Source organism: Acanthochromis polyacanthus, chromosome 5 (assembly GCF_021347895.1).
Source record: "Acanthochromis polyacanthus isolate Apoly-LR-REF ecotype Palm Island chromosome 5, KAUST_Apoly_ChrSc, whole genome shotgun sequence".
NCBI lineage: Eukaryota > Metazoa > Chordata > Actinopteri > Pomacentridae > Acanthochromis > Acanthochromis polyacanthus.
The window spans coordinates 24,362,439-24,374,866 of NC_067117.1; the positions used below are offsets into that span (position 1 = coordinate 24,362,439).

At 40.9% G+C, this 12,428-nt stretch overlaps 1 protein-coding gene across 1 annotated transcript in view; it reads right to left on the reverse strand.

The window, feature by feature from the left end:
- sema3fb (sema domain, immunoglobulin domain (Ig), short basic domain, secreted, (semaphorin) 3Fb) overlaps positions 1-12,428 on the reverse strand; it is a 66,498-nt gene that overhangs the window by 6,037 nt on the left and 48,033 nt on the right. The window contains 8 exon segments of the mRNA XM_022188864.2: positions 1,005-1,046; positions 1,193-1,281; positions 2,355-2,577; positions 2,802-2,946; positions 3,052-3,121; positions 8,902-9,016; positions 10,131-10,270; positions 10,516-10,635. Coding sequence (XP_022044556.2) covers positions 1,005-1,046; positions 1,193-1,281; positions 2,355-2,577; positions 2,802-2,946; positions 3,052-3,121; positions 8,902-9,016; positions 10,131-10,270; positions 10,516-10,635 — 944 coding nt within the window.

The following is a 12,428-nucleotide window of genomic DNA, read 5'->3' on the forward strand; positions in this document are numbered from 1 at the left end:
GGTGATAAACACACTTTTAGACACTGATGCAGAATCTGAAGTAAAGAAAACAGTGCTTTTTCATTATCTGGGGGCAAATACTGGTCATTATTTGTCATTCTTATTTTTCAAAAATTAGAAACTTTTAACATTCAAATAAAAAAATATTGTTGTGTGATATTCAACAATCACGCTGAAATTGCTTAATTTCATTGTGTGGATCTGAAATTTCTTCAAACTGCATTGGAACAAAATCAGACACTAAAATTGAAGGTACAGCATTCAGACCTGAGCAACTGAGTATTAAAAATTTCTATCTGAATTTGTGAAAGACCCCAAAACTAAACAAATTTTTCAAAAAGACAAATTTGAAATTCTGAAACTGATTGTAAAACAAAATCAGACAGAAATTCTGATCATGTACATTTACATCTATGGTTTTCCAAGTTAGTTGTTCAGTGGTTCAATGTTAAGTATTCAGTACTGATAAAATTTCACATTTAAATAACCAGTAGCTTGCAAAAATCCATTTCTACAGCCATTATTTGCTTCCACACAAAGACTCCCCAAACCCAGATACATGTAATATACAAATACAAAACCTAGTCCTGCACTGGAACAGCAGCAGGCTCTGAATCATGTGGGACAATTCTGAGCTCATCTCTATCAGGTTGCCATCACAATTTTATGATCAGCTGTTTAAAATTCATCAAAATGGGAGGCTGTGTGTAATCCTAACTCTCTGTCTGCAGAATGATGTCATGACATGCAGAAGAAGCCAAGTATTTGAATCACTTTGAAAGACAACACTGAACTTTTAATGCCTTTCCCATATTTCTTTCTTCATTGTCTCCCAGACTTATGGCTTTTCTATGAATTATGAGAAAGGAAGCAACGGGGACGTACAGCTGTACAGATGTAGCTTGTGACCTTTCCAGATTATATCATTAATTTCTTTGAAGGAAGGCTTATTTTCTCTTTATGTGAGTCAAGGTTAAGAAAATCTGTTGCCCAGACACGCTTACCCTTTTGGAGGAGATCTTCATTGTTGTTATGGGAGTAGGGACCTTGATGGAGGAAATAATAATAGTGAGCACAGTGTGTTATCTTTACAGTTGATGAAACACTAGCAAAGCAGAAAAACAAGGAGGACAAGAAATGTATTATAGCGGGGGGAGGTGCAGGAAAGGCAGAGAGTGTAATCAAAGCTGACCTTGAAAACCTCCACCTCCTCCAGCACCAGCTCCTCGGTCTGCAGGTCATCTCTGGGCAGCACAATGACTTTCTGAACCGTCCCCTTGTCTGCGGACCACAAAACACACACCTATCAGCTACACACCTGCAACCTCACACCCCCTCCGCCTGTCAACAGCCCCTTGGATTCCCATTTTATTCTCTCAGCAGCCTCCAACGAGGGATAATCCTCATATCAACAGGCTGCACTGTACTCCTCATCACACGGTTCCCTTCAGGTTAACCTTTCCTCAATGACGTGAGGCTCTGTTCCACTCAGTGAGCTAGATACCGCCACCGTGACAAACCTTTCCTGTCATTCTCGTCTTGACCTATTCATTTGGATGCCGTACGACATTCTTTGGCGTTTCCCCGCTACGTGTGATTTCTGCAAAAAAAAGTTCCTGAGAGCGGGATACCTGAGATTTATTATGACTGCGGCTGAATGGCTGCCTCTGACAGCGACTGAAAGGACACACATTCCTCCACAGTGGCCGCCATTGCACACAAACCCATTTGTCTCCTCCTCGTAATGCACATATGAACAAAGAAGCCAGTTTAGAGGCGTCATATGCAACATGTGAGGGCAGCATACTGTGTGGTGGCGGCTGTCACGCAGGGGCCTTATTAAAGGTTCTAGACATGCAGACAAACAGATAATCTCTCTTACACCAGTGGGCAAGATTAGGGTGATGGATATGCTAGCTATACCCCTCCTTCCTCCTCCTCTGTTCTTCGTCTCTCCCCCCTGCTGCTGATCCACCCCTGCCCTCCAGGTACAGCTCTCCTGTTGTTTACTCCATGTGAACAGAGCGAGGTACCAACCCTTTGATTGGTTAAATTTCCACTCGAGCACAAAAGGCAAGAATGCTTTTCTCTTAATGATAAATGATTGCAGTGGAGACAAGCCCTCCACTTACGCAGGATTTATTTCCAGGGGGGGATTCTGCTCTTCATTATTCAACTTCCCACTGACACTGTCATTCAGCATTCTGGCTCTGATCAAAGGGTTCATGTGCACAAGTTAGTCAGTTAAAAATAACCCCTCACAACGCTACGATTTCAGATGCAGACAGAAAAAGAACTAAATTGGCGTCATTTAAATCAAATGAAATCAAATTTAAAGTTAACACACCACTCACCAGTTCCTAAGAAGAGCACTTCATAGTTGCCATCTGCAGCTGTCACCTGGTCCACTGTGATAGTGGTGAACTCATAGTCCACGTTAGTCCGAACCACCAGGGGGCGCTTGTGTATTGGGTACACCGCATTGTGCATGGCAGGGTGATTCCTCATAAAGTTAATCACTTCATCTGGATAGTCCTTAGTGGATTTCATGTTGGGAGTGAACGTTCCTCCGGGGCACTGGGAGAGAAACATTAACAGGCTTGGTACCAAAACCAAACAAAACTAAATGGACATAATCACATAAAAAAGGCCTGTCTTGCTGTAATATTTGGAGTTGGGTTATGCTGATGCCGGCATCTTGTTCAGGTGGTTTCTATTTGAGGTCTAAATCTGAGAGAAGTCGCTGTTATGCCAGCTTGCTGTGGGACTCATGTGTGGGGTCAGCGTGGGGTGAAGCTCACCGTGCCGGGCCGAGGGTAGGGGATCTTCCTTGTGTAGGCCACCCACTGGTAATTGGGACCCTCCTTGTGGGCGAAAGGTCCATTGAAAACCATGCGAATGTCGGCCATGGAGTACACACAAACTGCAGAGCCTTTGAACACAGAGCTGTGGAGCAAAAGTGAAAGAAAAAGGGAAAGAAAATAAAAGGTAAATCTATCCCACTAAGTAACAGAGATGGAGCAGATACAGTATCTGTTAAAGTGCACTAACCCAGAGACAGAGAAGACTCCATATATCACGGGATTTTTTATATCCTGTGTTGGCTGTATGTAAACATCCCCTGTGAGAGAAACAGAAAGAAGTCGGGTCAGTGTAAAGAAAAAATGGCAGAAAGAAACATCACGCTCCACCGCATAAGCACTCTTCTTCACTAATATTTACACAGGTTTCACTCAATCCAGCCACTCTGGGCCAGAAAGGCTGCACCTTCCTGGAAGAAGTGATGCAAAAAAAGATAAACTTCCATCTTTGTTGAAAGCACATGGCGCTTTCTGGATTTCATAATGAGCACAGCGAGATGTTGTGCTATGTTGGAGAAATCTTCAAAATATCTCTAAAATAAAGGTTGGGGTTCATGTGACAATTTCTGGGTGATTATTCAATGTTTATGTGAATTAGAGTAACTTCAGTTTGGCCACAATAGTTTGTAACAGAACTAAAGCTGTGTCCACATTACTCCATTCTTCACTCATTCACCACTCCTTATATAACAGACACTTAAGAGTTTACTCAAATGATTATGTGATACATTTGTAGACTCATACAACTGTAATAAAATGTGACACTGCATGTTAGCAGTGTTCATACTATGCTACCCTTTTTATTCTATAATGGTAGGTTTTTTTAAGTGAGTATAGTCAGAAAAGAAGACAAGTTTACTAAATACAGAAAAAAAAAACAAGTTGGCTCCTTATTTATGAGCTGCAACCTCAAAGTTATTAATAATAAATCACTTTATATGTGCAGAGCATAAATTGAAGTACGAACTCATCACCTAACCATCTTTAAATGAAGCAATCCAAGCACCAAATACCAACACTGAGAAAAAGTGGAGCTACAAAAGCAAATAGCCTGATTCTCTGCAGTCCAGACTAGGGAAAGATGCCTTTCAAACCACCTGAGATTCATCAGAAAATTCAAACATAATGCGCTGGGATTCTCCTCTTCCTGCATCCATAGTTCATGTCTTCTACTTCCAGGGAAAGGAAATATCTCTTCTCTCCCAATGGAGAACTGCATCACACACCTTTATGCCAATTCTGTAGGTCTTTAAATCACAAACATTAGTTGTCCTGTAGGGCTCTGACATCGGACGCTGCCTGATTTAGATTATCCTTTTGTTGATACGCAGTAAAGGTCCACAGCAACAAATAAAGAGGGGCTAAACACATGATGGGCGATAAGTCTTTCTGCTGTTCAGTACCTGACCTAAATACTAGTCCCAGGAGGCGTGCCTACAGTAGGACAAGGGCCTTCAGCATGTAACAGGGAATGTGTTCCCAACCTTGCTGTACAGGGAAATGACCTGGAGTAAAAATGCAAATGGTGAAAAAGTGGAAGACGAAGGTAGAAAAGCTAAAAATATGACTATTAGAGTCTGGAAAGTGTGAAAACAGAAGGTGAACTGAGTAGATGCTAGAAAAGATTAAGTATACCAAGATTTATGTGCTCACAGTCCCATATAGACCAGCATGAGAAATTAGCTGTCAGGCAGCCATGTAGATAGAATGATACATGGATGGGCTGAACATTGTCTTTGAATCTACACTGCTGGGTTCTGTCCACATTAGTGAGGCTATACAGTCAACCCTTTCTCTGGGGACTGACTGCATCCCTGAGCTTATTCCTGGAGAAAACGACGCAGCTCAAAGTTCGACCTTATTCTTGACTGGCTACCAGATTCACACCCATCAACACTCACGCACCACCAGCCATCTTCCACAGCTGCCAAAGCCAGAGCGGTGGAACGGTCACGGGTTAGCATGGCAGCGGCACGATAGCTTGCAATGAGTGTCACACAACACACGATCCTTGTCATGACATACAGCTGCTGTGCTTCAGAAATGGCTGATTTGCACACGAGAAAAACACAATGGCGTGCATAAGCAGACGAGATACCTCTATTGCCAAGATAGAGCGATCACAGCTCAACAGGTTAGAGTCAGTAAAAACGGGATCTCGGCTTCAGGATAGAAAATGTTACGTGATGTGCAATAAAAGCTATCCTGACAGGGCAGTGATGACTTCGCTGCGGGGGATCTTGCGTGTTAATAACAGCTAGGAAAGAATCCAGATTCCACAACCGTTTTTCCTATGTTTGTATGGCAATAAAATCTCGGCCACCATACATCCCATTTCCTCAAAAAAAGATTTCATTTTCTGCTTGATCAGCCTTTGGGTTTTGGATTAGTCTCTTACTATTGCCCCCTCTTACTCCGTTGAACTTTTCCTTATGTTCTCTGCCTTTTCAATCCCCCCTGGCTTTTGATCAGATCTGTGTATGAAAGCATCCATCATATAAAATATAGGAGCTACTTGAATGAGGAAGTATTTTAACAGTTTTAAATCACTGTGGGTCATTTAGGTACAAGTTGTCAGGTAGAGCCAATAATGTCACATATTCCAACTGTAAAAACTCTCCAGGTCTCAGGCGTGCTTTGTCAAAATGTTTTTCTATACAAGACTTCCACACAAGACAACAGCTGGTCTGGAGATTTCAACAAACCTCTCAGTAATGACTTTTATAGTCATTTTTAATAACTTCTACAGAATAGGGGAAAGTTCAAGAGTTTTTTCAGTCAAGTGTGGCTCTGAAAACATGTCCGGGCTTGAAACAATCCTCAGCTTTGCAGTGTAGAGCATTTCCAGTGCTTCTCAAATGTATGGCAAAGTACTAATGTATGTATGTACATTTTAGAAAATTTGCTATTGGATTTCTCGCCAAGAAAAAGATTGAAAGACTGCCACCATCTTCAAAAGTGTACAGTAATTATGAGGCTTCAGCCAGCAGTCAGTAAGCTTAGCTAAACACAGGATTCTCACATCTTTATGGCAAATAGAAAGTGAACTGAGCCGGGTAGCTATAATTGCTTAGTCTTCAACTGTGTAATGTAATCATAGACTGTGAATAAAAGATGCCTCCAGGTCTGAAAAGTGAAGTCATTAATTTGGTACCTTAGTGAGCAATTTTTGGAAAGAGTTTGTGTCTTCTGTGGCTAGTTTCCGTGGCTGTATTTTTTGCAATGGTCAGCAGGGGGTGCCTCCTCTGGCTGCAAAAAGAGGCAAGATTGTACAGACATCTAAAGAAAAAGGACCTTGCTTTTACCTGATTTGTTATCTGAGTAAACTTCTTGCTAATGCATTCATGAGCTCAAACATGAGTTTCAAGTGTCTTTTAAAACAGCATACCACTTAGAGGAAAAATAAACAATAAAACAGGGTATGTTTTAGGACGGCACCACACTAGTAGCACGCATACTGTCCTTATTCAGATCCACCCCTTGCTCAAAATGTCAGGTTTCAAAAAAGCACAATGGTGACCGCCAAATTACGAATCCAAAGCTTCAAATTGGTAGTCTACTGTCTGATGGGTGCCGTCATGGTATCTATGTCCATTTCTCATGTGCAGTCTGTTAGCGTAATGCATCTAAGGTGCCACCTTACTGTGTATATTTCGACTCCTAAAGAAGTCATTTGACATTTTGGGGAATATGAACATTGATTTTCTTGATTTTTATGAGAAAAATTCGTACCACCTTTGAAACTGTATAATAAATATGAAGCTGTCATTCTGCAGCTAGTTAGCTTAGTTTGGCATAAATACTGCAAAACACAAAAAGGCTTGTCTATATCTGTACAAATGTTGGCAAATGCCTCCCAGCACATTTAAAATTTACACATAATTTGATAATTACCAGGCAAAACCACAGCCATGTTTGCACATTGTTTTTGTTTGTTTTATTGGGTTTGACAGTGAGTTTTAGTAGGTACATTTTGTTATCTTTGGATAGTTGCCAGGCTAGCGGTTTTCTCCTTTGTATCAGTATTTAAGCTAACCAGCTGCTGGCTATAACTTTATATTTGATGGACAGACACAAGAGTGGTATCAAGTTTTTCATCCAACTCTCAGCAAGAGATTAGAGTATTTCCCAATTTACCTACATTCAGTGAGTGTGCAGTAGTTTAAGAGGCATTCGCCCTTGTGAAATCCTAAAATTTCCACTTCCCTGCGTAAAGACAAACTCTCCAGCAGGCGAGTTTTATAAACATTCAAACTAGACAGTAAATGTGAGGCCATTAGCATGAAACCCAATCATATCCAATTTACTGTCCCCTCCAGGAGTCCTTGGCAGGTATGGCTGCATGTGTAGTCTTTCCCTCTCTCTGGGCATGTCTACCCTGGCATGCCTGCCCTTGTTCATTCACCAACTTGTTCCGCTACACATTTATGGCCTTATTCAAGCAATATCCTATCATCATTGCCAAACACTGACTCTCCAACACAGAACCGTTCTGCACGCTGTGTCTGTGTCAACAGTGACCTAAGCAGTAAAGACAGAACCCTCGTTTGTAAAGGCAAAGCCAGCCCATTCCCGCTCCGAACCGCTCTCTTGTCGTTTGTGTGAAGTGGTTTTCAAGTGTATGTCACTTTTGCTGTTGTAGGAATTAAATAAATGTCCCCTACAAAAGCAAAGTAGTGCTTTTACAATTTAGGGCAGGTGGAGATAAAAGTAGGGAGAGATAAAAAAGACAAAAAATAATAATAATAAAATGATAGTGGCACTTTTCATTCTTGAGATTAGCTCAAGAGCAACAGTAGCCTCTCGCATCAGTCCCCTATCACTCTTTGGCTCTATTTTAAACCAGTGGAGACAGACCGACAGAGAAAGAGCTTCCCCCGGAGAGCCTAATAGTCTCACAGACACAGACATTCCTGCTTGGTGATCTGATCTGCTCCCCATTGGGCTGCCTCCTTCCACACACACAGAGAAAAAAAAACCTAGACACTTTTGTTTAAGACATCTTGAAATAAAATGACAACTATAGTGGTGGGATTATACATGTTATTCACATTACAGCATGGTGAATGGGCCATATGATGGGAGTGGGCTGCCATATGTGTTCAGGACTAAGCTTTGGTATGTGTGTGTGTGTCAGTGTGTTTACAATCTTGGCAGGTGATGCAGTAGAAACAAACCCTGCAGTCGACCGTTCTCCATTTAATATTTCAGATGTGATCATACATGACAGATACTTGAAAATGAATACATCTAAAATAAATCCAGACGTGTAATTTTTATTTGTTGTGCCATTCGACACACACTGTCAAAATGATTAACTACATGAAAAAGAGCTAACGTGTCAGTCAAAAAATGGGATGTAACAAAAGTTCTTGTCTGAGGATGTAATTTCTTTCGGAAACAGTGGTATTTTTATGTGAAAAACATAGATTTTACAACTCTGTGTCACTGATTGACACTATAATGTTTCATATATACACATTATAAACATAAGCTTTTACCTACGTTGTCTTCAACATTCTCAAAAAATATCATTTAGAGCTGAAACTATCAGTCAGAAAACTGATTAATTATTGGAGAATGCCTATTTTGATGATTGTTTCACTGTTTTACCAGCGAAAATACTAAAGATTGATGTGAGGGTTTGATGATTTTCTTTGTCACTGATGACAAAAAGTAAATGTCTTTGCTTTGTCAGATAAAACAGTCAATTTGAAGACGTCACCTGGTGTATTTTATTGAAATTTTATTGACAAAATGATAATATTTTCTAATCTGCAGATTAATCATTAATAAAAAAGAACTGTAAACTGCATCCCCTAAATGTGTAGGATGATATCTGGCAAAAAAAAAAAAGCAGTGATGCACCACCTACAGAAAAGGCATCACAGTGCTGGCATCATCTGTGATTGACACGAAAGTCTATACAGCATCACCCCACCCCCGCCAAGTAAGCTACACATCACCACGTCAACAGAAAACAGCGGAAGGAACCTCAGCATGATCTTAGTTCGCAGGTGTAAAAGGCCTTTGTACTCACGGAGCTCGTCGAAGTGCGTCTCCATGCCATCGGCGCCGGGCACCGAGCAGATGAGTCTGGCCTTCAGGAAGGTGCTCCACTTGTTGACCAGGCAGCAGTGACCCCCGTCATCGTTCTGTTTTGGACAGGGTGGGGGTGGGGGGTGGGTGGGGTGGGGGGACACGAAACAGTTTCTCCATGAATTGCATCCTCCCTTCTGAAAACAAACCCAGGTGGAGCCACCCACACAAACACTATACAGTACATGTTGGTTTGCAAAGCCAGGAAGCTACAAGGGGGGGTGGGGATGGGGTTGGTAAACACTGTTTCCTCCTCTTCCATCTGTGGTGGAGCGAGGCCAGAATCCATCCCAGTGAGGAAGAGCTGAGACCAGTATGTGCTTGAGAGAAGCGCTGAGAAATAATGTGTGTTCATTTATTATTTCTCCATGCAATCCCAGTTTGGTGAGTTAAAATGTTTTCATAATTCCCAGTGTAATTACATTAAGAGTGTATTCTTGGTGGTTTAAGGGCTGCAAAGAATGGCAGTAAGAGTACCCATATGTGTGGTAAGAAGTAAGAATGACAGGGAGGCCGAGGCAGAGCCCACTGAGAGGGGGATGAGTGTTTGTGTGCCAGGTCAGCGCCTGACCCCTTAAAAAATAAATACAACGGCGAACAGCTGAGGCGACGAGCACACGCACGCCACATTTTCTCACTTATGCCCATTCTCATATCCCCGCTGTTATGCTCGCACATGCACGCAAACCTGGAAGGGAAACGCTCAAAGTATAAACACGGCCGGCTCAGAAAGACGCACAGCAAGCTTTCTGGAGACATTTGTCATTATTTGTTGTTCTGGCTCAGCTCACTTTGTGTTTCTAGGGCATGCAGGCGCTTGTGCAAGAGGTCCAGTTTAACTCAGAAGACTTTAAAAACAAAAAAAAAGTTACTTTTTGCTACACCAAAAGTGTTTTAGGACTACCAGGCAGAAGAGACCAGGAGGTTGCGGGGTCAGAGGTCAGAGGGCAATCCCACAGACAGAAGGATGCATTGTAGACAGGAAGGTTAAAGACACATGTGGATTCCAGCACGTTAGCGTTAGCCAAATACTGGTCCTGAGCCCGTAAACATTCAAACACAGTGGGTGACTCGCCTCGGGAGACTCCAGCCTTTTCATATCAATGCTGCGGGTTTTCTTTTCATTATAATCACACCCCAAACCAAACACGCTGCTCAATGTTTACACACCAGGCAGATGCGTCCAATGCGGGACTGGGTCACAGGACTCTGGCCCATCTCTGAGGACTTCTCCCGGAAGAAGAAATACAGCTTGTCGTCATTTCTCTCCGCGCTGTCAGGGATGAGGTGGACATGGATGAAAGTGGGGTCTGTAGGGAGAAGAGATGTTTAGGTGATGGGAAAGCATCTGGCTGAAATTTTTCATAACCTTTAAGTGCTTTCTTGTCAGTTGCTAACTGATTCTAAACATATGCAAACCCTGGATTCTTTACATTTCACCCACATCATACATTAGTAACTCTGTTTGGACTGTATATTGAGAACCCATGCATGAAAGCTGTATAAGCTGGATGAAAGCCTTAAGTATCATTTATAGGCTAAATAGGGCTGTTACCGTTCAACCATCTGGAGTTGTACTGATCTGTTCGCATGGCAGTCTTTGTCCCCAAAGTACGGAAAATGGCAGAGTCTGTTCCCATAAAGTCAACATAGACCCCAGCATACAGTTCACCATCTGAGAAAGAGAGAAAACAGTTCAGTTTAGCAAAATTCCTTGACTCTGACATTATTCCAGCACCACCCTTGGCACAAAACACAGGCTTTTATTTCAAGAAGTATATTTATAACCATCTCAGGGTTCTTCGTTTCACAACATAGCAGCAAGTCATCAGCCGCACATTTGTCTTCATTTATTCAGAGGTAGTCAGAACAAGATTGCAACTTAAGGTGCCAGTAATTGACATTTGAATGGCTTGAAAACAAGGTAATACTGTAATTTACTGGGCCCTTATTTTCCTAACAGTAATTTACTGTCAATTTGAAATACAATAGCACTGTTTTATAATACTTTTATGTTGTTCTGTTGCACCTGCACATGCAGGTTTTTTTTTTTTTGAAAGGGTAGAGTAAAGAAATAAAGATATGATCACAAAAGGCTGCTGTAGTTCTCCCTTATTTCTCTCAGTGACAACAAAACTGATCAACAGCCTGAACCAACACTGCATTCAGTTTGTCTGCATGTGGTACTCAAAAGGCTAATTTATTTACTAAAACAGCTGTTGTGACTTTTTGCAAATATTATTTAAACAAGGGTTATCGGTGTGTTGTAGGTGGCTATTTTCAGCTGTTACAACATTTGGCGATCTAGTGGGAAAAGAAGGGCATGCATGTGGGATTTGGCCAAATTAACGACAGCGTTAATGTTCATCATAATGGAAAACATATCACTCAGAGCAACAATGTAGTCCACTAGTGTGTTTTGCATTTTCAGGCATATTTGGTGATAGGGATTCATTGGCTGTAGACTTGTGTCTTTTTGCAGGATTTCTGGACAGTAATGTAAACTGACTATTGCATAATGTTTGCAAATGTATGCTATCACGTTACATTATGAGCAAGTAGGTCAAGTGCAATTGGCGACCCAAATATAGTCAAAGTCATGGGCCTGGTGGTTGTTGAAAAGAACAATAGAGGATTAGGAAGACTCCAACATACAAGTGAAACCAGTCACTTATGATCAATCTGAAAGATGAGATCGATTAAAACATATAAAATGACATGCAAAATATGCTAAATTAGTATTTAAATATGTGCAACTAGCTAAGGACTGGGTGATTTTTGAATGTAAAAAGTTTTATCTACTTTTTTAATTTTTCTGATTCCCTCATTATTTTTATTTTATGACGTATAATTTCCTGGTTTCTTGAACAATATTGATAGAGTATCATCCTCTCATGCAACTCATTAGTGTAACACAACATGGACAAATAAGATACAGCTGACAAAGACCACGATGAAGAGCTCTATTGGTTGCAATGTGTTGGACAAAATGTACAGTGTGCCCTGGATTGTTTTTGTGTGAAAGTTGTACTTAACCCTCATGTTGTCCTTACCAAAAAATGTTGTTGCCTAGTCTGAAAAAAGTCCAAAAATTCAGAAAAAAATTCCCCAAATTTATTATAATTTGCAAAATCTTCAGGGAGAAAATTCCTGAAAAGTTTCCCTCAAAATTTTATTTTTTTTAAATAAAAAATCCCCAAATTTGACAGTGAAATTCACTGGATTTTGGTTGATTTTTTTCTGAATGTTCTTAAATATGTTTTTTTTAATTTGCTTTTTTCCACTAAAAAATGTTCAAAAATTTCCTAAAAAAATTGAAAATGCGGAAGTTTTCACTGTGAAAATAATTTTTTTTGTCCGTATTTTTAAAACTTTAAAACGGGTCAATTTGACCTGCAGGATGACAGGAGGGTTAAATTTTTGATACTAAGAGCATGTTTTATCCATGCAAAGAGATCTCTGACATCA